The 26,335-nt window shown below is 37.2% G+C and overlaps 2 protein-coding genes across 4 annotated transcripts in view; one reads left to right on the forward strand and one right to left on the reverse strand.

Annotated features, from left to right (window-relative positions):
- LOC127575314 (protein downstream neighbor of Son-like) overlaps positions 1-3,299 on the forward strand; it is a 30,668-nt gene extending 27,369 nt beyond the window's left edge. Inside the window, exons 8-9 of one of the 2 annotated variants that reach the window (XM_052025103.1) lie at positions 1,435-1,621; positions 2,006-3,299. In XM_052025103.1, coding sequence (XP_051881063.1) covers positions 1,435-1,621; positions 2,006-2,203 — 385 coding nt within the window. In that variant the 3' untranslated portion in view covers positions 2,204-3,299. Of the gene's footprint in view, positions 1-464; positions 535-1,434; positions 1,622-2,005 lie in introns of those variants that run through there. The other variant, XM_052025104.1, reaches the window with a different exon arrangement.
- On the reverse strand, positions 58-25,592 carry mmut (methylmalonyl CoA mutase). Of its 2 annotated transcripts, XM_052025102.1 has the most exons (13): positions 25,096-25,592; positions 20,644-21,011; positions 18,771-18,928; positions 17,512-17,683; positions 16,272-16,520; positions 15,038-15,149; positions 11,149-11,264; positions 9,618-9,733; positions 8,141-8,272; positions 7,479-7,626; positions 6,483-6,650; positions 4,489-4,632; positions 58-503 (listed from the first exon to the last, which is right to left on the reverse strand). In XM_052025102.1, the coding sequence occupies exons 1-12, from the start codon at positions 25,463-25,465 to the stop codon at positions 4,504-4,506; spliced, it is 2,238 nt and encodes a 745-aa protein (XP_051881062.1). In that variant the 5' UTR covers positions 25,466-25,592; the 3' UTR covers positions 58-503; positions 4,489-4,503. The 2 variants fall into 2 exon arrangements, with proteins under 2 accessions (XP_051881062.1, XP_051881061.1); XM_052025101.1 differs by lacking the exon at positions 58-503 and having other exon boundaries at positions 3,735-4,632.
- Positions 25,593-26,335: the final 743 nt, after the last annotated feature.

The following is a 26,335-nucleotide window of genomic DNA, read 5'->3' on the forward strand; positions in this document are numbered from 1 at the left end:
AAATCTCAGTGCTCTAAACAAAAAAAATGAATAACTGGTATGTGGCAGAGTCAAAACCAAAACATTGTTTTATTTTGAAACATCACTCAAGATGTTTAAACATTTAAATATAATTCTCATACTATGATACAATTCATTAATATTTTAAGCAGTTTTCATGTAGCACTGTTCATGTTTGTGTCAGAATGTCCCAAAGCTTTTTATAGCTAATAGGATATCAAATGGAGGCAGAATTTTGTTTGTGGGAGCTTGCTGTGCACAGTGATAACCACCCGATAATATTTTTGTATGAGGTCTAAATCTGGCCAGGATAAGGGAGAATTCTTTTGCTCATCATAAAAAATGTTGTCATGGGGATCTCTAATTACCTTGAATTTAATACCTTGAAAAACACATTTATCAGTGCAGCACTCTCTTAATTCTGTACTGGAGTATCAGCCCAGATGGTTTTCCTCAAATCATAGACTTCTGCCTTGATGGTGAGAGTACTGCATAGATGAGACCTAATGAGGAGAAATGCTGCTCTTAGTACTGGTGAGTACCAGTTGACATAACAGCTTTTACAACTGGCTATAGATCAAACTTAAATCTATTGATTTCCCAAATCCATCACTAATTTATTGCTCTGGTTCTCATCACTTATCTTGTATTTCACCGGTATATAATTTCTATGTAATTTAATTCATATAGTTCATTTACTTTGCTACAACTACTTTGTGCTTCAGTGACGGTCTACCATTTGACTGAGTTGATGTGTTAATGAAATATGCAATGTGTTATTATGTTCATTCTACATATACTGTCATTACTTTTAGACTTCAGTATTCAAATACTTTTCTGATTGGCCTTATTCTACACTGTTCAACTTAAGGTCATCTCAGTTCAGCTGCCTTTGACCCAACTCCAGACCTGTTCAATCATTGCAGCTGTACTTGCTAACCTACAGTTAAGTTTCAGAATCCTTCCACGGCTTTGCACCTCTTTGAACTGCTCCAGTCTCTACTACTAAGATTTTGGCATTTCTGTTTTTTTGGTCTCTTAATTAAAGACCAGAACTGAAGAAATGCCAAAAGCTAAGTATACAAATTCGATTGCAGCTGTTCTTTCAGTTCCAAGGGCCCTAGGCTCTGGAATCTGGTATTCCACCCCTCAACCCCCCTTTTGTTCCCCTGAATTATCCTTAAAACCTATCTCTGTCAACAAAGCTTTTGGTTATCTGCTCTAATATCTCTTTGCAGCTTAGTGTCATTTTGCTAGTTTAAAGCTGAAAACAACTGAAATTACCATCATATCCTTTTTGTTTCTTATCACATACAACAAAAAAATTACATGAAACCTCATGCAGGAAACCAAGTGTACAATATCCCAGTACTACAGTTGTACAATAATTAAATGCTTGTTGTAAATAAGGTATTTCCTTATCATTGTAACCAGACATCAACAACATCAGGATAAGCAGCTTAAGTTTCTGGTTGTAGTTGAAGGGTCCTCTGCAGCATCCTTGATCACCTTTCTGATGAACTCGCCACATATAGTTGCACAAGAGGGTGTACAAAGAGGTCTGCCACCAACATTGCTTTGCCCTGTAGCCTTCCCTGGAGCATCTTTACAATTGCTACAGGTAAGTTTCTATTGTGGTAACACTAAATGGCTGAAACTAACAAAAGTAACTGAAAAGTTGTGCTGAAGTAAATTTTGAACAAAAAGAATACTGCTTTATTTTAAGTGCCAATTTCATAGATTGGATATAACTTCATAGTGATCATAGTTGTGGTATGAACCGGTACTCTTACTTCCAAATCCTGTCATGAAATCTTTGGGAAGTAAGCATGTTGGAGTTGAGGTTGACCTAGCAGTTGGGAAAGGCCACCTGGAAACATTTAAATTGGACTGATGAGAGTGGGTGGTGGGCATCAACTGAGTACAGCAAATTATTTACTCTTCCTGGTCCACGATGTGATCTTAAACCACATAATCATACTCTTATTTCCTTTCCCTCCTAAAGGTTGCCAATACATGTGGAAAAGTCCAGGGTTGCCTTGGTTCCATAGACTCTTACAGTTTGGAGATCACAGGTCCCATTCTTCCTCACTCCATGGATTGTATTAATCGTATTCTCCAGTGTAATGAATATGGTGGAACAGTGACTGTTGTTAACGTTCATGAGTGTACCTCTGTCTTCAATGTCCATTTACCTAGTTAGTGTTTGGCTTTTGACTAATTATGGACACTGATATATAATTAACCATGGCATAAAGAAAACCCATTGGATATGAACTGCTGCACCTCTAACAAAGAGCTTTACATTTCTTCAGTATATCCTTTGAGGTTAAGTTATTCTTGCGAAGCTAAGAAAATCATTGGAAGTGGACAATAAACAATGTACTCAAAATAAGGGCAGTATTGATCTTAGATTTGTCATGAGTTTTATTGTTTTACGAACATTTCCTTTTACGGCAAAAATTGTCCCACTGCTTTAATTACCAAGTATATATCCCATTCACTATTATCTAAGTATTTTATGAAGATTAAACAGGCTATCAATTGCCTTTCTCTACATCTGGTATAATGTAGATCAAAATTGTGAATATGTATATGCTTTTATATAATCTGGTTGGTGGCATTAGAATATACTATTATATTTATATGATGTATTAATCTTTGACTAATGGGAATGTTTGGATATAGGAGATCTCATTACTTTGCATTAAATATTTTGGGTATAAAAATGTTATTTATTCGGTGCACCTAATTAAATGATATTCAACTACAAATAATTCTCCAATACTGTACAGGCCATCCCTGGGTTACAAACACCTGATTTATAGACACCACTTGCATAAGAACAAACTTTAAATATTAAATTCAAAAGTGTGATGTACATATTTGTTCCTACAAACAGCAGAACTAGTTTCCTCTCTCTTCACTTTTAGTAATTGTTCTTGTGCTGTTAATGCCATTCATTATAATACTGTGGAGGTATAGTTGCCATCAAGTAATTTTTGTGTATTTTCTGACAAAATCAACTTATGGATGTCTGTAAAAATGGAACCTGTTTTATTACCCGGAGTGGCCTGTAATGCACAAATCATTTTTGATCTGTAATGATTGTCCAGATCAAATAACTATTTGCTACTTGATAAAGTTAAATAACCTGCAATGTATATCTTACTGCCAATGAATGTGCAAGGTGTGTTGTTTAACAGAACAGTTACTTCAGCCTGCAACAATTTGTTGTTAGACATAATCACAAAGCCTTCAGAAGTGATTAAAACTTATACATAGGTCATTTTCACTGAGTTTTGAATGTGCCAGTGTATTTGTTTTTGTTTGAAAGAAGGACCTGTATGTTCTGAATTAAGATGCTAAAGAACAGTCAGGTATGTAAATAAAGTTAAGTGATGCAAATCATTAATATTAAAGGATTGTTGAAGAAAGGAAGATAGGAGGAAAACAAGTAATTTTACATTTTGGCAAAGAGCAACTTAAGAGAAGGAAAAGAAATGGGTGAGCTCAGTTTAAGTTAATAACCATTATAGAGTATTTGGAGATTTGAAATAAGCAGTATTCAGTGCAATATTTGAAATCTCAACCCGCCCCCCCCCCCATGTAATTCAAAATACAAATTGATATTATGACCAAGCACAGCAAATTATGCTAGCAACTAGCCAAAGTTTGTTAAACTTAACTATTCTAATGAAGCCAAGACAGGCTCAAGCAACGTCTCATTGTCTAACTTGGACATTATAGCTCTAAGACTTGAGATTGAATTCAGTCTTTTCAGATAATCAACCATTCCAGCCTGGTAGCTCACTTACTGCATTCAGCTTTTTTTTTTGCTTCACTGATTATCTCCAACTGTCTTCCTCATCTCCTATTTTCACCTTCCCTGGACATATCTTGTTCTAAAGGGTTTCTTTCACAACTTTAGTCATACCTTCACCCTATTCACCCACCACCTTCCTTTTCCCTTCACTGGCCCCCTCCCTCCATTATCTACATCTTAAGACCTTTCTTTAATCTACTTTTTCCATGTTCTGATGGTGGATCATCAATCTGAAACATTAACCATTTTTGTCTTTCCACAGATGCTGCCTGACCTGCTAAGTATTTCCTATATGGTTTTCTTTTTATTCCTGAATAAGCTTTTCAAAGAAACAAGTCTTCAAGGGGGAAATAATTTGCACAAAGAAAGTAGAAATTTCCCTCAAATTTTCTTGTTTATTTGTTTGCCAGGACATACACCCATACCTATTAATTGTTAAATAAATTTAGTTCAGTTGTAAATATGTATCAGTGGAAATTTAGTTTAAATTATAAGAGCTGTAACAATCTTCAGTCTTGCAACATGATCACAGCTTACTCCAATAAGTTACAGAAAATGGATAAAATACAAACTTTCACAGAAAGTACTGTAGGCAAATGTTAAGTAATTTTTGATTGATATTACAGAAAACAAGCTTCACAAATGTAAAATAATGTCATTACCATGCCCAATGATGTTCACAATGATTGTTGCCTCTTGACTAAATTTCTCTCAATGTTACCAAGGACCTGTACAGCAGCAACAGGAATTCTAGTACCTGGACCAAAGATGCTGGAAACACCTGCCTTGAACAAGGCATCATAATCCTGGAGGAGTTAAAAAAATAAATAGGTCAACTTTGAGTGTCAAAATCAGTTGATATTAATTTTGAAGATTTGCCAGGATTTGAGAAGTTCTCTTTTGTACAAGTACAATGTTACTCTACCTGGTGTAGTATGGAAAGGCTTTTATTAAACATTGAAATACTTGTATATATAAAAAAAAATCACAAACTAGTTCAAGAAAGTTGCAATGTACTTGCTGATGAGGACAACCAATGGTTTTTGTAATCCTAACTAAATGTCAATGATTGTGAAGTTAGCCAAAATTGAGCTTCAAATTCCAATATACAAATTTAGACTTTCCTCTGATAATGCAAGGCTGTGTATGTGTTAGGACAGCTTGTTTTCTGAGAATTGAGTTGATCAAAGTGATTACTCTTTGTTGGTTAAATTTACTCGGGCTCCAGCCCTATGATTTTCATACTTTTGCATGTGTATGCTATCGTCCTTCCTGGCAACTGGGAGTTGTGCCCAAGGATTTCCATTTATGCCCATCATTGGTTCTGCCAGGTTAGGAGCATTGTTTGAGAGATTGTTATCCACACTTTCTCCTATTTAAGCATCATGATAAATAACATTTTCTAACATTGCTTCAGGCTTATTTTCCAAACTGAATACAATGTAAATATACCCTTCACATGACACTAAACTAATGAAAATGTGTTAATGGACTCTCTACTAGCAGGTGGATTTCCTCAAATGCAAAGAAAATTAACTATGATTACAAAAAGTCTCCCCATTCAAGGGGGTGGCTGAGCCTATTGATTGATTCTGGAAATTTCTGCAGCTAGAAGTTATACATATAATCCATACATATTAAAGCTGATTTGACAATCTGAAGATCGCAATAACTCCAGATGACTTTAAAGAAAACAAAGATCAGTGAGGGACCTGGCAGTTACTGAAGGACAGTTAGCATCTTGGATGAAAGTTCAATTCCTTATATAGTAGTAACAAAAAAAGGGGACTGAGTTCTAACTGATACAAAAACAAGTATTATAGCTTCAATCAAATAATTGTTGCAGATTAGGATTGGTAGGGTGTCAGTTCTGATTGTGAAACAAATCTTTCTCTAACTATAACCTGAATTCCTAGAAGCATTCATTTGTATCATGGCCATCCATTTACCATATTCTTATAATGAAATGTACACAATAGTCCAATTACAGCCAATTGATGCAAGGTGAACACCAAGTAAAGTGGTATTCAATTAATGGTCGTCTTATACAACCTCACCTATACAGGTTAACATACCTACATCCAAAGATATTTCCACTAACTTAATAACCTTATCAATTAGTGTGCAGTTTCATTGTTCCATTCATCTCCCGCAACCATAAAAATATTACTTCAGATTTCTAGAAGTGACTACTTGTCTGCTCACTCCACTAACCAATTTAGGTCCCCTGGCTTTCATCTTTCGTTTGATCAGCTCACAAATTTCTTATCAGGCTTCACTATCAATCATCTGATACATACTGAAATAGATACAAGATTCTAACATAGGTTTGTGCCACACACTCGCTCACATTCCAGTAAACATTAAATCTATTCTTCTTGCTCAAAACCCTTTCCTTGAAGTACTGAAATACAAATATTAGGAAACCCACATCTCTACATGGCAGTTAAAGTAAATGGAAACAGAAAAAGTTACCATTAAAAAGTAGCAAATAAAAACAAATAGAATCATTTCACTCATTTGAAGACACTAATTTAGTTCCCACTGGTTAATGGAATCTTGACACAAAAGTAATGTGTGATTAAGGAAACATTCAATATGATCATGTATACAATTACAATAAAAGAAAACCTGAAATTAATCTTAAATGTTGTACCTGAGGAGGAATCACACCACCACAGATGACCAAAATATCAGGGCGCTGAAGATCACAAAGCTCTTTTATCAATTCTGGCACCAGAGTTCGATGGCCAGCTGCCAAAGAACTGACACCAATGCAATGCACATCTGCATCTACTGCCTGCTGTGCTACCTCCCGAGGAGTCTAGAAATAACAGTGATAGTTTGGTGAAATTCTAATAAGACTTAATTAAGATTTGAAATGAATTGCACAGAGATCATATTTCAATTTTATAACAAGCAGATTGTAAGATAATCTTACTAGTTATGATCCCTTTGACTGCATTGATCTATAACCTCTTAGCACCTACAGTGGAATCCTGGAGATGGTTAGTACAAATTCTGCTCTTGTCAAAAAGCCAATTGCTTTTAACATAGCTCTGGAATGGTGAGTATGCTGCCTAGGCAGTATCCTTCAGAGAATCATGCTTGTTCGTCACCGTACCAGACTTGTGGTGCTGAACTAGCAGATTTTCTGGATTCTTGGATGTTATTTCTAATCATACCAACATATTTTTAGTTCAATTTTTTGGATGTATTACAATAAAATTTTCCAGAGCACCAAGTTAAAATGAGTGCGGGTCAGATGGGACCACAGCAAACATTACCTTGCGAGCCAGATGTTGAACCATCAGATTTATAGAGTCAGTAAAACTGAATCTGTTATGCAAGTCCTATTAATATTTCAAATTGAACCTATTCTACGTGCACATTTGAAAATATGAAATCGGTATAAATGACGGCCTCCCAACTAAAGCTGAGTTTTGAATTTCTTCGTACTCCATTCAGTAGTTCATCCCATAGTTAGCTTTCTGAAATGAAAGTAATACCCTTTCCCATTTTTCATTTAATTCAAAAATTTAGATAAACTACTTTAAAAAAAGCTAGAGATATTTCTACGTAACAGTAAATCTGAATTTTAGTAACACCCTGCTTCAATTAGTTGAAATTCGATAACTATTCATTAAACTACCTGAAATAAGGGTCCTACATCCACATCAAAACCCAGATCAGCAAATCCTGTGGCAATAACCTTTGCTCCTCGATCATGCCCATCTTGACCCATTTTAGCAACGAGCAGGCGAGGTCGGCGACCTTCATTTTTAGCAAACTTCTCAATCCTAAATAAAAGCATCCAAATCCAACAACAGTCTTATCAGTAAATTATGATTAAATTATAGTAGACAGGTCTGTTAGGAATATCTTTAAAACTAGATTATGTATTACTTTGGATGTTCATATTAGGTCAGAGAATGAAATTTACATGGAGTGCATTGCAGATTTAATCAGAACTTTTGGACTCCAAGAGTTACAAGTTTATACAAACTGAGATTTTTAGGATTTTGAAAGGAATTGATGGAGCAAATATAAAGAAACTTTTGCAGTTGGGTTGTTAGGTCAAGGCTGATCCTCGGCTAATTCTAAATCCTTTTCACAAACTTCCTTAACAGAATTGAACAATGAAAATCTTAATAAATTTATTGACAGACCAAAAATAACAAATAAAAATCTAAATTAGTGGAGTAAGTTTAATAAAATACTGACAGTTTAGCAAGTTTAATGAAAACATAATTCCTTTTAGATGGGAATGGTTGTTTTTAGTTTTTTTTGCTGAGCTAAGATTTTCTGGGTCACCTGCTCATTGCCACAGATATTTCTTCGTTGTCACCAAATTCATGTCGGTATGCACCGCTCACCATGCGGTTACTAGGTTGATGTTCACCAAACACTACTTTCATTGCATCTGTAATTTCTCCAACTGTGCATCTAAATAAAAAAGTTAATACATTTAGGGCATGTTAAGATTTACTCAACTCACCTGAGATTGCAGTTAAAGTAGTCAAGGTTGGAGAAAAGATAAAAATTCTATATACAAAGTAATTCAATTACAAATCTTGTAGTTTAGAAAACTCAGAATTACCATTAACAGATGACTTACTTTATCATCTATGCTTAAATTAAACATTATAAATCTTAGTGAATATGCTCCAAATTCTTCATTTTACCTTTTAAAGATTTATCAGAAAGTCTTTGGACACTGGAATTAATTTTAAAGAATCAAAAGGATGTAGATGAGTAGAACTCATGGCCAATGTGCAAATATTTAGCAGTAACCAAAGATAAATTTCCCTCCCTCTGCATCATTTTCTCCAAGGGGTACGAAATATATTTCCATTTTAAACTTGCATGTTAAAGCCATTTTCAATATTTTGTTGTAATTGTTTTACAGGATGTTGGTGTTACTGGTATTGTCCATCACTTAGTTCACAGATGATGCTAAAGTTGACTGTGTGGTTAATGGTGAGGAAGAAGGCTATGAACTGCAGCAAGGTATCAGTTTACTGGCCATGTCAGCAGAAAAGTGACTAGTAGAATTAAATCTGAAGAATTTAGCAATGTACTTGAGCAGCTTGGATGGCTAGACAAAAAAAATTCCATAATCTTCTGGCTAAACTTGTGGATGTTCACAAGGAGCAAGACTGTCCATACTAGTCCCATGAAGAATAGTGTGGGCCACTGCAAACCAATGCCTGATCCATCCTAGATCACACTCATTCGAAGACCCTATCCCAGTTAATTCACATGGGGATCAGCTGATCGCTCATCCTCCCACAACCAGTGGGTTGCAGCAATGATCCAACCCAGTCCCCACTGCTTGACAACCATAAAAAAGTTGCTCAGAAGTCAAAAGTTGCTCAGACCTTTTGATAATTGTTTTGGTCAGGGTGACCTGAATATTCTACTAGCATGGCATCAATTTTGGGCGAAAGCAGAGGATTGACCATACTTTTGACTGCAATTCAAGGCAACATGTAACAAATGAGTTGACCCGAGGAGAAACATGTCTATCTCCTTATCCTTGAGAGAGATCACTTTTTAAAAAAAATATATACATATTAAATGATGCTTGTCACGCTCTACTCAGCATGACAAAAAGGTTTACAGATATTCTGGTAACAAAGGAAGGGGAGGAGGAGTGAAATTTCTGAGTATGCATCTCAGCTAGAAGGACAATGAAAATAGTTAAGGTTGCAAGTCAAAGATGCACTTAAATTCCACAAAATACACCATCAGACAACTTATTCATTTTCAAAAGGGAGCTGTGCCTTACCTTTCACGAGCAGCTTCCACCGCAAAAGCCAGCAGATTTCCTTGTCCCGAGCGTGCACATTCGGTAATGGCATTCAGGCACTTTTCAACTGCTGCTTGATTTCTGGATGCTCTTAACTGAGTTAAAGAAGAGTAATATTTTAATTGTGTGCAAGGCTTCCTAACCTAGATCAACAGTCCATTTCAAAGGAATAATAATTAAAATCTAAATATTCTTTAGCTTATCCATAAGCTCTCTTCTCACAATGAATGCACTTTTCAAAATCTTTTATACAAAGCCAATTAAAGGGAGAGGTAAAATTTCCAAAGAAATTCCAAAGAAATCAACTGCCAGAACCTCTGCAGAAAACTCTTACTCTTCAGACAAGATCACTATTAAGGATCACCTTTACCCCACTTCCACGGAAAATGTACATATCTGAATTACAGGTTAGTTGGTTTGCAAGTGTAGCAGATCTTTAGGGAGGGTGGGCATTAGATTATTGACATCACTTTAAACCCACCAGCAATTAATTCAACAATTTGGACAACACAAACTTATATTTTCCACATCATTAAAACATACTGTCAGAGAAATTTCATCCTAAGGAGGTGAAAATTCAGGTTATTTGGAGCATAGGGATGGAAAGTCTGAAACAAAACATACTTGCCTTACGAGAGGCTCATAATTAATTATTCAAATAACACTGATCCAATAGAAGTTGTTTGGAGGTGGCACCATCCAGTTAGGGAGCAGCAAAAATTAGACTGGAAGTCTTAACATCTACACCTAATCTAGCTTGTGGCCACTGTCTTGCAGCTGCTCCACACAAAAAATCATAATTGTTCTCACATAGGTTAAGGCTGTATACAATGCTTATTCAAAAATAACACTAATTTTGATAAAGTAAATTAGTAACCAGATTTAGGTAAACTGTAAAGGGAATAGAAATGAGATTAGGGCTGTTTATTTTTACCTGGATTGTACTGCCCAAGATGGGAAGCAGATTCAATAGTAACTTTTAAAAAGGAATTGATCACATGAGACTTGAGATAATTCTTCATTTCAAATCCAAACATTTAAACATTTAGAAAAACAAAAACTTAATTCAATCTTCTGTGAACTAAACACAAATGGAAATCTCTGTCAGCTACAATATAAAAGTTGAAACTACTACAGTGGAAATGCATTAATAAATTTTATATAATTCTTAGAATAGATTTGCATCATTGCCATTAATTTATAATACTATCTTAAAATGAAGCATATAAAGTAAATTGGGCCTCCCAGACTCAAAGGTCAGTATGAAACCACAACCTACTGTGTCAATAAATGCATTTTCAGGGCAAAACCAGCACGAGAATTAATTTGTTCAGTACCACAATATGCAGTAATCATGTCTCAACCCATTGTAAAGGATCAAACTTACCACGGTTTTGTTAGAATTTCATGACTTGAACTTGCATCTATTATCCATAATGAACATTAAGCTACTACTTCTCAGGATTATGCTACAGATCTACAAGATGCAGCAACTTTGAAAACATCTTACCTTTACTAGCTTTGCAATCTGTTGGTTGCGCACTGCAGTGTTGTCTATAACTAACACTTCCACAGGTTCCTCTTTCTCCAGACGGTACTTGTTTACTCCCACAATTACCTCAGCACCTATGAAAGAAAGGCTAAGAGGCATGATTCAAGTTACTTCTGAAGAGCATGACATTCTTAATTTTATATGCAAACTACAGGCTTTAGTGTCTAAATCTCAGCATCATTTATTTATATTACAGCAGCTTTGAAACTTGAAGTTTAAAATACCTTCCAAGGAAATTTATTTTCACTGGCCTTCATTTTGACCATTGGCAGTGTTTTCATATAAAATAACAATCAATACTCAGACTTAAGTTTACAAATGGATGGCATACTGAACAGAGGACTATAAACATTCAAAGGCTTTATTTATCACACCAGCAAAATAAACCAACAGCAACAAGCATTCCTCTGGATTTCCTTTGTAATGACTTTACAAACTAGTTGACTCACAATTAATAGGTGTCAGTGACCTGATTTTTTTGTGGGTCAATAGTCTTTGAAGTATTTGCAAAGCATTTTTACAATAATTTGCATTAATATAGCACCTTTAACAAAGTCCAATTCTCCAAGGCACTTCACAGGTACCTTGCTGAAAAAAAAATTGAACATAGAGCTACATAACATGACCAAAAGCTTGCACAAATAGGTAGGCTTTGAGGACAGAGAGGTACTGTGGCAAGGAAGTTTAGAGTGAGAACAAGAGCTTTCACTCCAGATGGCTGAAGTCAAAATATCAAGGATGGAGATTTTAAGACAGGTAACATGCACAAGACCGGAATTGGAAGTGCACACCAAATCGCAAAGGATTATAAACACAGAAATGTAGACACATGAATCCATTCGACTGTGTCCACAAAAGAGTGCAATATTGGGAATGGGAAGAGAAGAAAGAACAAAGAGAGAACTTCTATTATGTACAAATAGGAACTTGGAGATACAAAGTACTAATGCTTTTACACATTTATATTCATTGGCAAATAAAGTTAGAACAATAATTTTAGGAAACATATCTTTTCTAAGGGGTGGGTAATAATTTTTGAAAATCTATTAGGCAGATATCCAAGCCAAAAAGATTTCCCTTCTCCAAAACTGAAGCGATATATCCCTATCAGTAGAGCACAAGAGATGAATTTACTCCAACAACTTTTTCCACTCCTTCCTTTCCTTGGCCACTCAGACAAACAGAATCCAAGGGGACCTGTGATTGCTCTTCTTCTCGTCTTATTCGCATCGTTCCATTCTTGCTGTTTTATTTCATCCTCTGACATGTGCAGATAGAAATTGTCCATCACTCCTTTGTTCAGTGCAAGGACTATGAGAAACTTTGTATCTCAAACCCTACACTGGAAGTCTGCACCCAACATGGCAAAATTCCTACACCCTTTGCTAATCTTTCCTTGGTGCTACATTAAACTCTGGAACTTCCACATATGTTATCCTCTCCTATAAGGACTTTATCCTCCTGTGCATCACACAATCCCCATATTTCACCATCCATGCAGAGCCTTCAGCTCTGTCACTCCTGCTCTTAAATTCCTCCCGAACTTATTTCAAAGCCTCCAGAAATCTCAGCTGACCAAAATGGGGAATGTGAATGTGTGAAAAACTTATTCAGCTATGGCACTATTATTGTTGAGTCATACGATAAATTGTTTTAATTCAACAATGCTGTAACACCACCAAACCTAGTAGTTTTGCCAGAAAGATTATTGATTAATATAGAACCACACCAAAAGATTTAACATGAACTTAGCCAATTGATGTGAAAATGACTGATTTTGGAAATTCACTCTGATGGCTTAAGTTACAGAAGATTAATTTTCCTTGGCTAAAATTGTTTTATTGACATGGTTTGGGTTGTCTTGAAGCACAAGACCCAATAAGGTCAACCTCTGGCCCTCTCATGCTTGCTTGGCCTTTCAATACAATCATGACTGATCTTGCACCTCAGCACCACTCTCCTGTACTAACTGCAGATCCCTCGATTCCCTTAAAGTCCAAAAACAGATCTTGAATACACTCAGTGATTGAATCTCCTTGGCCTTCTTGGGTAGAGAATTCCAAAGATTCACTACCAATTGAGTGAAGAAATTTCTTCTCCACTTCAGTCCTGAATTGCTGAATCCTTTTACTGGGATTGTGACCTCAGTTTCTAAAGAACTCAACCAAAGGAAACATCAACCCTGCAGCTATTCTTTCAAGCCCCTTAAGAATTGTGTGTTTCAATGAGGTCACTTCTCATTCTGCTAAATGTGTTGGACAAAATAATTCCTGCTCATCCCCAAAATCAATCTAGTGAACTTTTGTTGGACTCCTTATGGTATAAATATTCTGTTTTATTAGTTATTTAGGGAGACCAGCCTATAAACAGTATTCCAGGTGTGGTCTCACCAGGGCCCCATATAATTCCAGTAAGAACTCAAATTCTCTCCCAGTAAAGGCCAACATACCATTTGCCTTCCTAGTTGCTTGCTGTACCTGTTTGTTGTATCTCAAATGATACATGTACAAGGACATCAAGATACCTCTGCACTTCAACACCTCATCAATTAAAATATACTTTGCTTTTCTGTTTTTTCCCCTGCCTAGGTGGATGATGCCATATTTTTCCCACATCATACTCCATTTACCTTACACTGAAAAAAAAGTAAAATCTGTAGATGCTGGAAATCCAAAATAGAAAAAGAAAAGGCTGGAAACAAAATCGGGTCAGGCAACATCTGGGGGGGAAGAGGAAGAGTTAACATTTCAGGTTGAAGATTCTTGACCAGAACTCTGAAAGGTCTTTGACTTGAAACATTAACCTTGTTCTCTTTCCGCAGATGCTACCTGTCCTGCTGAGTGTTTCCAGCAGTTACTGCTATTCACTTAGTTTATCTCATCTCCACTGAAGCCTTTCTGCATTCTTCTCACAACTCACACTGCCACCCATGCAGTGGGATAATGCCCCTTCCCAAGTTGTTTGAAGGAAACATGTTGTTAAGTCCAATGATATTTGCTCAGAATATTCAGGATCACATAAATTAGTGATCAGAGACTTGCTAAACAATGACAACAAGGTTGCCAGTCATCCAAATGATTGAAAGCAGTATTAGTACCACACAACTTACGACAAACACACGCTAACAGCTCCCCATTATCTAATACACAAAATAAATTGAGCACATTAAGGATGCAACTCTACCACCCCCTAACTGGCCTGGCTGTTCTGCAAGCTCAGCCCTTCTACTCTCTCTACTTAATTTGGATTACATGAAAGAAAATGTTAAATGTAAGAGATACAATTATAATACTTTTGACAGAGTTCACAGAAAATAGAAAACAGTTCATGTGCAAATAATTGGCATTATCACCAACAGTACATCATTCATCTAACATTTTCTTTTTGCTATCCAAGCTACTACCAAAGTTTCTTATACATGTGACAGTAAAAAGAGAACTCAAAGTGGTGATACATGATCACCCTCCATAAAATTTGTTAACTTTGTTAAAGATGCACATTTAATGGACGCAGGCCCTATTAATGTGCCAGATGACTGGAGCCATGTTTAAGTATGGCAGAAATAATTCCTGTTACCAACACTAGGAATCCAATCAAAAATAGCATTAAATGCAACTTAAGTGACACAATGCATTGTATTAGGAAATTTTCTTCTAGAGTATTCATCATTGGCTGTCAAGCCAATTTTATAAAAACTAAATTGGCTCTGTACAAGTTAAAATACATTTTCTTTGAATAATAATTAAATTGAAAAGTAATACACATTTGGACTATTTGTTTTCCTTCTTTGATCCACTATTTCCCTTTTGGCACCAAATAAAAGATAAACAGATTTTACTTTGTTTACCAGAGTCAATCCTTGCTTGGTTTCTGGCTGCACACTCTTCAATACGAAGTTTTGGTATTCCATCGGCTACCGCTTTAGCCATACCACCCATTTCTTCAATCTCATTAATAAGCTACAATTAAGCACAACTGCATTGTTAGACTAGGTGCCTATAAATAATATTTTCACTGGATAGTAGTGTAGCACTGGATTCACTTGTGCATCGAAAGAATAAGTAAGCAAATCAGAAGGGAGGAGAACAGTTGGAAAATAAGGACACTAAAGGATTTTATAAAGAAGAATGGAGTCATAGGTAAAAAGTTCCAGACTGGAATGTAGTCAACTTTGATGGAATGAAAGAGCAACCTGCATAGACTCATGGGCTGGCAAGCGTAGCCATATCAAACAATGGATCAACAAGATGATAATTAACTCAGATGAACAAGGAACAAACATGTATGCTCCTACTAGAAAGCAGGCTTTCGCGGAAACTCATGAGTTTCTTTTTAAATTTAAAAATGTTGTTCCAGGAGGAGATAACAGGGGCATCAACTATGAATGTTTAAAATACTTTATGAAACAAAATTTGTGCTTAAAGGACCAAGCTGAGTTGGGAATGGAGAGAGGGAAAGGCGGCATTGGGTTGTGGAAAAAATGCACCCATGATATCAAGAAATTATCTGCAAGTCTACCTTGGTTGTGGATGAACTTCTAGTCATAATTTTAGACATTCAGAAAAACTACAGTATGTGTTAATCAGGGACATTAATTTACATTCTTGAAAAGCACATTATGATTAATATTGGATCACTGTCTGCAATGTACATGAGGAGATTCAGTTCCCTCATTAAAATTTGTCAACCATTCTGATGCTTGTGTGTTGTGCATGTCAAATATCCAACAAAAGTTCCTAGTGGATTTATGGTATGTTTAACACAGTAAACATTCCACAGGAATGATACTGAATCACCACCAATAAAAAAAAGAAATTCAGGACAGGTAATGAAAAGCTTGATCAAAGCAGCAGGTGTTATGGCACATTATATAACAAGGTAAAAAAAAGGAAGAGTGATAGGGATTTATGAAAGCAGTTCTAGACCTTGAGAGCCAGATAATAGAAGGTACAAGATAGTTAATGACAGAACAAGAAGACTGGGTATTAACAAGAGGCCATTATTCAAGGAGTAGAGGTTTAGGGGTTAGAGGGCTTAATTTACTGAGTGTTTGGCGACACATGGTGCTTAGATAAACTGACCTTTAAAGCAGCATCATACACCTCATTAGTTAGAGACTCCATCATAAATGAACCTGCCCAAGGATCCGCTACTTTTGGGATGCCAGATTCCTCTTGGATGATGATCTGAGTATTCCTGGCAATCCGTGAGCTTTGTATTGTGGGTAAACTTAATGCTTCATCAAAAGAATTAGTATGCAATGACTGAGTTCCTCCGAACACAGCTGCCATTGCCTCAATAACTGTGCGAATAATGTTGTTGTGTGGATCCTGAAATTGAAACAAGGTATGAACATTTAAAATGTGGTGTAATTTTAAATAAATGATAAGTGCAAAAGAATAACTCCTAATCAATTAGTTTGGACAAACATACTCCGTGCAGAAGAATTATGAGGAAATATTTGTTACCTAGCTTGGGAATTTTTCTATTTTCATCTCCCCTAATATAATGCTTCTAATAAATTAATCTGAGGTTTATAAACTACTGTATTGTTTTCTTGGAGATGAGAGTTTATCTTCGAGATATCAGTATTGCAATTGTGTTGAGGGCAGTATGTGATGGTATCATCCATTGTTTAACACAAGCTACCACATTGACAAGCAGAGGAGGACCAGATTTACCACTCGTGTGTTTGGTGGCTAAGTAACTCGTGTCCTGTTCAGATCCTGTTTAGACATGCCCATGTACTTTGAGACATTTGAAACTCTTGAAACTTTGCCTTTGATTCTTGAATGCTCCAGTCATGCGCAAGGAGAATAGTATATTTCAGGGTATGATTCAACATCAGCACTTTTAAAGATCTGGCCTGACAATAAAAATCAAGGGCCTTATTCCATGTCTTTTTCTTTCCTATTAAGGTTGGGATTTGATCTGATTATTTCTCATCTCTGGTAAACATTATTAACATTTACACCACACAGTTAAAAAAATTCAGTGAATTTATTAAGTGCAGGATACAGCATTTCAGAATAACTCCCTCTAACCACTGAAGTTTCATTTTCAGTTTAATTCTGTCCTCCAATATGAGAATTTAGAATTTCAAAACATTTAATCCGAGAACCTCAAATGTGATTCTGAGGAAAGGTCATTGGACTAAAACAGTAAATATTTCTTTCTGCACAGATTCTCTCTGACCTGCTATGCATTTTGTGTCTTATTTCAAGAATACAACCTCCATTGTAAGGAAAAAATGGATAGAATGCTTATAGTCAACATTTTGTTTGGTATCTGCAATACCAAATTTCTAGAAAGTGCACTTACCTGCTCAGTAAGAGACCAACCAGATGTCTGACAATGAGCTCTCAGCAGTAAAGACTTTGAATTCTTAGCATTAAATTTTTCTTTAATTAAGTGTGCCCATAGCCGTCTAGCTGCTCTTAGCTTTGCTATTTCCATGTAAAAATTCATACCAATTCCCCAAAAGAAAGAAAGCCTGCAAAAGAAAAACAAATTTAATTTCTGAAATAATTCTATATTTTCAAATGTTCCCCTATAATTACTTCCCAATGCTATCATTTTTTTTGTTGAATACACTATTGTAATTCAAACAGATCAACAAATCTTTCATTAATCCCATATAATTTGCTGAGCTAAAAAGCAACAGAAAACAAAATCTACTAAGTGCATGGCAAACATGTCAAAATTTAAAATATTTGTCAATAAAGTCCTCCAAATCCACTGGAAGTACAAGCAAAGCAGTGTAGTATCCTCCCCCATGCCAACATCCTGAGCAATGAGGTCCTAATAACACTCATTCTGCTCTTTTGGGAAGGCCAGAACAGTCTCCTACCCAATACTAGATTCCCGAGTCAGACACTCCATTCCAAACCCTTGTTATAAGAGATTGCTTGTTAAACAGAAAAAGATTCAAGGCTGTACTCAAAGCCTCCTTGAAAGAAATGCAGCATATGCACCGACAACATTGGAGATGGCATTGTGAACCTCAAGTCCATGCACTGGTAGCACACAGACAGAAAGAGAGTACAACTTCACTGGCTACCCATCCACCAATCCTGTCAAGCATATCCTTCTCCATCTATGGAGTCTGCAGGTTCCACTATGGCCTCTGGCCATTTCAGAAGTCAGCAAACTCAAGAGAAAGCAAGTCATCCTTGATCCTAAGGGACCACCCAAGAAGAAGCTGTTAAAGAACCAGAAGAGATGTCTATTGCACAATAACATCAAAGTGCTAATTGCTCATTAGCATGCACTTAATTAGATTAATTGTAGTGCAACATCAGAAAATGCAAGAACAAAATCTCTTTTGAACACAACAGTTTTACTCAGAGGAGAATTTAACAGTTACACAATTTTCTACATAACATCAATAATAATGGTCCATGATCCCACTGGTTCTCATTCTGAATACACTTATGAAATCAAAAAGGTTAACTGAAATATCTTAAACTGCATTCAGCATAATGTATGATTTACAGAAGATTTGATGTTCAGATAGCAAGTAACCTTTGTATAGACAATTCATTTGATTTTAAATACAACAATGATTTATTCAGTATTACCGTGGTGCAAATTCATCAATGTTAAGTCCCACTTGGATACCAGTCCTGCAGTATTCCAAACCATTTGCTATAGTATAAGCCAGTTCCAAAACAGCACCAGCACCAGCTTCTTGGATGTGATACCCACTGATAGAAATGGAGTTAAATCGGGGCATATGCTGCAGAAGAAGAAAACAACCTTAAAATAAAAATTTAGCCTTGGTACAGTAGGATAATTCAACTCAAGTCTATCATGATCATACGTGGGGTTCTTCCTTCACTCATTTAACCATTTTAAAAAAAAAATCTGCATCATTCATGACCAAGTAGACAGTTAGGCTTGCAGCTTAAAACTATCATTCTTTATTTTCCCTGCTCTGAGAATTAATATTATCCCACCACAGACTACTTTTTTGAGATGGAGTACAAACTGCATAAAGAATATCAGAATTGCGTTCGCCATAAGGGCACTAGATTTTTAAAGAATTTGCTCATTTCTGGTTAACTTCTACCCCAGTTGCAATTTTTCTGCCAGTTACCTTTCTCTGTCTGGAGTCTTACTCAGCCTGTGTACCAATCACTGAAATTCAAGTGCAGTTTTCAATAACATAGCCAGTTTACAAAATATTTCACCGCAATCCATATTTTAAAGTTGTCTGAAATGGCTTCTATAGAAAACTTTAAATTATCTTCTTTTTAATTCAGCTGTCAGCAGACCTGTATTTAGCTTAGTAACATTGCCTAGCAATTTCTTGGAAAAGGAAATTCTCATCTTCGTGACTTGCTGCACAACAAAATCAATGACTTCTGGAAAAGCACACAACACACTGGAAACCTGCACTGCCCTAACCCCATTTAAGTTAGCTCTGGGCTTCCAATTTCGAAGGGTACACATTTGCTTTGAAGGGATGAAACAAAGATTTTCTACAATGATTTGTAAGGGGAAGAATGCTAATTTATGAGTGTTTGTTGTACAGGCTAAGTTTATTCGACAAGAAGTTGCAGAGGGCTGTGGACGCAGTTCAGTCCATCATGAAAACCAGCCTCCCCTCCATTAAATCTGTCTATACTTTCCACTGCCTCGGGAGAGCAGACAACGTAATCAAAGACCCACCCCTCCCAACCCCCCCCCCCCCCCACCCATTCTCTTCTCCGCCCTCCCATCAGAAGAATATACAACAGTTTGAGAACACACCACCTAGCTCAAGGACAGCTTCTATCCTGTTTTTAATCAGACCCTTGAACAGACCTCATGATAAAGATGAACTCTTGATCTTGTAACTCTAACACTATATTCTACATTCTGTTTTTGTTTTCCTTTGGTACTATCTGGATGTACATATTATGGAAAGATCTGTGTGTCATGCAAACAAAAGCTTTTTACTGTATCTCAGTACATGACAATAATAAATGAATTTTAAAAATCTGATATGCACTTCCTAAAATGCTGGGGCTGAGATAATAAGGTCTATGGAATCAAGGCAGTAAATGAAGATAGTTTATAGATCAGAAGTGATCTACCCAAAATAAAGCAGAAAATGCTGGAAATACTCAACAGTTCAGTCTGCATCTGTGGGAACAGAAACAGAGTTTAAAGTTTCAAGTCGAAGACACTTCAGTGACCTAAAATATCAACTCAGTTTTTCTTCCCACAGATGTGGTCTGACTTGCTGAGTATTTCCAGTACTTTGCTTTATTTTAGATTTCCAGAATTTTCTGCTTTACTGTAGATTTTCAGCATCTGCAGTTTTTTTTAAAATTATCATCATTTACTTGCGATGTGCCCAAATTTTGGCCAGTGTGATTTAATAGCTTTTCTTTGAGAGACCTTAAACTTGTGTAGCATTATTTGAACAAAATATTTATGCGATACCAACAAAAAAAACATACTAACTTTCGCAGTGTACTGGAATATATCGGCTATAATCTTCATGGAAGGTTCAGGTGGAAAAATGAAAGTATTCCTGACCATGAATTCTTTCAGTATGTCATTCTGAATTGTGCCAGTTAACTTCTCTTCAGGAACACCTTGCTCTTGGCCCGTCACAATGAACATAGCCAGGATTGGCAGCACTGCACCATTCATTGTCATGGAAACAGACATCTTTTCCAAAGGAATTTCATCAAACAGCAACTTCATATCTTCCACACTGTCTATTGCAACCCCTGCCATTCCAACATCTCCAGTGACACGGGGGTTGTCTGAATCATATCCCCTGTGAGTGGGAAGATCAAAAGCCACAGAAAGTCCTTGTTGACCAGCTTTAAGAGAATAAGTGAATTAAAATTGTCAGACAGGATTGCCTGCATTGCGATGTACATCTAAACATAGACAATTACTTAATTAACTTATTGACCTGTAATAAAATTAATGAAAATGACATTGTAACAGATATAACAGATGACATTGTGGGCCAGTTCTGGCTGCAGTGGGGCATCTTGCAGTATATGTAATTAACTGAACATTTTCCTGCACTCATCAAATCAAATACAATTTGTGCACAACTTACTAGAACCATGAGCTAATAAAAACACAGCAAGGGCAACAGGACATCTGTGAACTAGCACATCTCCTTAACAGTGAATTTTCAAATAGTGATTGCATGGGAGACCTATGATTAAGATCAGAACATGTGGAGTCAGGGAACAAGTAGTATAGAGGTTAGCAAGCTGTTTGCAAGCAGAAGGGGTTTAAAAGCAATTACTCAGATGGACAAATGGCAAGAGGCAACATTCCACAAGAATCAGTGCTGGGATCACTGCTCTTTACCACTTACATTAATGGTTACAATTTCACAATCTGCAACACAATCTGCTGGGCAATGGGGTTAATAATGGAAGGGTGACCACAGGTCAGCATGGACCAGTTGGGGCGAATGGCCTGTTTCTAAGCTGTACGATTCTATGATTACTACCAAGTTGAGGACTATAGTTAATATAGAGGGTGAATACAAGAAATACCAAACATTCACAAACGTGACAAATGGTTGTATAGCTGGGAAATGAACTTCAATATAGATAAATGATGCTTGTCCATTTTTATAAGAATATAGTCATACTCCTTGGAAAGGGAAAGGAAGAATGGATGAAGGGACAAAGTGATACTATAAAGTCAAAAACACTGAATAAGTTTCAATTTGACTTCTTAAAAACCTCAGTTTAAACAACATAAAATAATTAGTTTGAACAGTTTAAACTGTTTCTCTACTGGGCCAGAAAAGTTGATTTTGTGAGAAAAATTATTACATTAAAAATATTTACAATATTAATACATAGCTATAATTTTCTGTGTTGACTTTACTGGGATTGAGACAGATCTGGAGATAGACACTAAATTACTGAAAGCAGCAACTCTGATTAACAACATTAAACACAAAAGCACTGCTTTCCTTTCTTGAAGGAGATAATTGAAAAGTATGTAAAATATATTGAAAATATACATTGAGATTACATGCATCAGTGAAAAGTGAACAAATAGAGGTTCTTTTCTAGAGAAAATACTCAGCCATGACACCATGAGTCTTGGAATCATGGAAGGATAGACAAAAATATTGCCATGCAGGCAAAACCAGAACCAAAGGCCATAAATATTAGATCTTAAATAAATATCATAGGGAATTAAGAAGGTTATTAACCCAGAGGGAAGTGAGAATGCAACATTCTCTACCATAAAGAACAATTGAGGTAATTACCACAGATGCACTGAAGCTGCCTAAACAGCTGAGGGAGAAAAGAATTGAAGAATGCTTATGGGGACTAATATAAGGAGTCTTTGGAGGTTAAAGGCTGGGATAGATCTACTGAGCCAAATTACCCTTTTCTGAGGTGTAACTACCTTCTAACCAATAAGACTTATTAGGGACTGAGAAAGAAAGGAGAAATAGAAGGGGATGAATTTGTCCAATTAAATGCCAAGGCAGGAAAAGACTAGAGAAGGAGACAAAAAGAGAAAGGGTAGAGAGGATAAAAGAATCATTTAAAATTTGACTTATTAAACCCCTTTTTTTTATTTACAAACACAAAATTAGTTTGAATGGATTAAACTATTTCCTTTCCGAGGCAGAAAAATTGATTGACGTTGCATTAAAAATTATTACATTGCCAAAATATATATTAACAAAGTTAAACTATAGCTACAGCAATATGTAGTGACAAATAATCTACAAATCCAGCAAATTCTTAAAATTACAGGAAGACAACGAATACTTAGCATACATAGATTGCTTTTCTCACTTCCTGATCCATTCAATTTTTTCAGCTTAATTATTGGGAAAATCAATTAGATATATCTGCTCTGTTGCAATAAGGTCAAAATTCAGCCTCTTACATCCTAAAAAGCTGCTGAAAGGAATAGAAATCTGGCAAAGCCAGTGAAGATCAATTTAACAACATCTTCTCAAAATTATTAATTGTTTAGTACTTTAACCAATTGCTATGTGAGGACATCTTTCTGGTGGGTGGTGGGGAGAGGTGACAAAGGCTTGTGGTGGTGGCAGAGGAGGAAATGGGGCCCTGGCAATGGTAAGTCAGAGAATGGGATCCTAATAGCAGCAGTATGGGTTGGGGTTAAGTAGGATTCTAATTTTAGCATTAAGAATAAAAGTGGTATTGCTTGGTATTGATTTAGTATTGCTTCTACCATCCTTTTGCTTGGCAAGGCCTATCCATGTCAGCAAGGAGGAATGTTCAGAAACCTTTAAGGGAAGTATGTTAAACGTAAAAGCACATCACATATTTCTAGGTTCACAGTATTTGCAGATAAATAGTGGGACTAAATATCTAATCAGTTAAGAATACTCATGATAGTTGCATATGGTAAAGTACAAGGAGATATTTATATTCCATGAAATGAGGCAGCAAAATCACTTTGTAACTGTCAAACAAGATCTGCAGAAGAGCAAAATGTTAACATTTCCCAATTTGAAATTTTTCCTTTTCTAATTTTGAAGATGTACCCAAGGAACCTCGCCAGTCTTTATTGTTGCCAAGTGTTTAGAGATAAATTAGTACTTATTAGAAACTGGTTCAATCTGTCACAGTGAGAGCCTGTGTGTAGATTGGGCCACCCATGCCTTAAAAGGATCAAATGGGCAAAAAGAACCTGGTTGATAAAATTGGCTAGACCTTGTTATGAAGTGTTCCATTTGCTTGCACTATCATTTTGAAAAACTGACCACCCAACTGTCTTCCTTCTGGGGGATGCTCCATACCCCCATCATGCTTCATTTCTATTTTAGAAGCTTTTCTAAAGGACGTGCATACTTAGTAAGCGTTCTTCAAAAATGGACAAGATCAACTTAAATTGGATTGAAAATGACATAAAATACAATATCCGGCTGAGGGGAAGAATCAGGAAAAGTACTAAAAGACCCTAAAATGGCTTAGAAATCTCAAGATGAGCTAAACCAAAAGTTAATTTGTCACTAAACATATGCAATATTTTTTAAATTGAAGGGTAGAGCACATTGATAGGAAAGGAGAGACAAGACTGTTCTCTGAAGATTAAAGCATAGAGTCAGGTGGTTTTAGCTATAAAACAGCATCCTGGCCCATACTCTACAAATCCATTAGTATAATGAAAGTGTACACAAATTCAGCAATCCCAATTCTGACCACTTAATGGTTGCCAATCACAAAAGGATATTAAGACTATAGTAAAGTTAGAAATGCACTGAGATGGTCTCCAGATGTGTTTGAATTTTAATTGTGTTTAAGTTGAAAAGGGAATGAAGCAGGCATAGGAGAAATTAAACCATGTTACACAAAAGGTGAATGTGGACAATGGTTTTGGGCAGCACTAATAATGTAGTGCAGACGCTGTTGATTATAGAAAGGTCAGAAATACCACATGGAAGTGTGTGAAATAAATAAAATATACAGCTAACCAGTAAGAGATAAAACAAAACAGTTTTGAGGAAAACTACCCAATTTTGCAAACATTTTGCATGTACGCGGGTGATGGAACAGAGGATGGGAAAGATAAACTGCAAAGCTTTGGGAACATTATTTCAGACCAGTGAGTCCTTTAAAGTTGGTCTCAGCGCTCGTCCCCCTGCCCCGCACTCCACAGACGGGAGGACAATGACCTCACTGCAACGGAGTGTGACGTCAGCAACAAACAATGATCATTAAACGTCACAATGTTCACCGCCGCGACCAGCCCCTCGGATAGGCACCGGTGGGCAGTGTCGTCACCCCGTTCCGCTCCCCCCACCCCGCCGGCTCCTGGCTTGGGCACCGGCGTGGGGGCTCCCCAGCCCCTCGGGCGGGCACTGGCGTGGGGGCTCCCCAGACCCAGCCCCTCGGGCGGGCACCGGCGAACAGTCCCGCCGGCCCGAGCTCTGACCTTTGATGTTGTTGCGGTAAAACCTGTTGCTCTCCTCAACTGTGCTGAAGCCGGCGTACTGCCGGATGGTCCAGGGCCTGTAGGTGTACATAGTCGGGTAAGGGCCCCGGGTGTAAGGCCACACGCCCGGCAGTTCCTCGGGCAGCTCCGCCGTGTCCCGCTTGGAATAAACCGGTTTGATGGCGATGCCTTCCGGCGTTCTCCATATCAGATCCTCGGCTTTCTTCCCCTTCAGTTGCTTCTCGGCTAAAGCGGCCCACTCCGGGTGCAAAGAGTGGCGGCCCCGACGCAGCGCTTCCCCAGTCAGGGCCTCGGCCTTGGGCCGCAGCCTCAAACAGTTCCGAAGGAGACGTGGTTGCGCCCGTAACATGTCGCCGGCACCGAGCGGGAGCCCCTACTCCTCCGGAGCAGTGGAACGGGTCGCCTGCAGCCCCAGGCCCTTAGTGACAGCGGCACAGACCAATCCGAGCTTCCGTTTCGACTCGTGATCACAATGGCCCTTGCCAGTAGCCAATGACCGCAAAGTGTGGGCGGAATCTTTGAATGTCAATGTGTCCCTGATCCTGGAGTGCGGAGACCACTGACAGCAATTTGCCTATATTGCCAGCATGCTATCGCTCAGTGCAAAAACAGGTGGTACAACAGGTTATTTGCAAACACGACAAGTTGGTCTTCAGTGCTCCCTTCAGACTCACACACTTTTGTAGTTAAAATAGAAAATGCTGGAAACGCTCAACAGATCAGGCAGCTTTTGGAAAAAGAAATAGTTAACATTTCAGGTGGAAGGACTTTCATCAAAGTCTGGCAGATGAATGCGTGGCTGAGTGACTGGTGCAGGGGGCAGGGATTCAGATTTTTGGATAATTGGGACCTTTTTTGGGGGAGGCATGACCTATTCGCTAAGGATGGGTTGCACCTAAACTCCAAAGGTTCCAATATCTTGGCGGGAATGTTTAATTTAGTTGTAGGGGAGGGTTTAAACTGATCTGGCAGGGGGATGGGAACCAGAATGTTAGGTTACAAGATGTTAAGGTAAAGGAGGAAGTTTATAGAAACAAGTCTAATGAGGATGGCAAGAAGGACAGGCAGGTGAGAAGTGAGGATAATTTGCTGAATAATAGAAGTACAACAGGTCAGGATGTTAGGATACAGAATGTTAGGATAGGGGATGAGGTATATAGGAACATGTCTAAGGTAGTATGTAGTGAAGATGGTAAGAAGGATAGACAGGTGGAAAGCC

This window comes from Pristis pectinata, chromosome 10 (genome assembly GCF_009764475.1).
Source record: "Pristis pectinata isolate sPriPec2 chromosome 10, sPriPec2.1.pri, whole genome shotgun sequence".
Classification (NCBI taxonomy): domain Eukaryota; kingdom Metazoa; phylum Chordata; class Chondrichthyes; order Rhinopristiformes; family Pristidae; genus Pristis; species Pristis pectinata.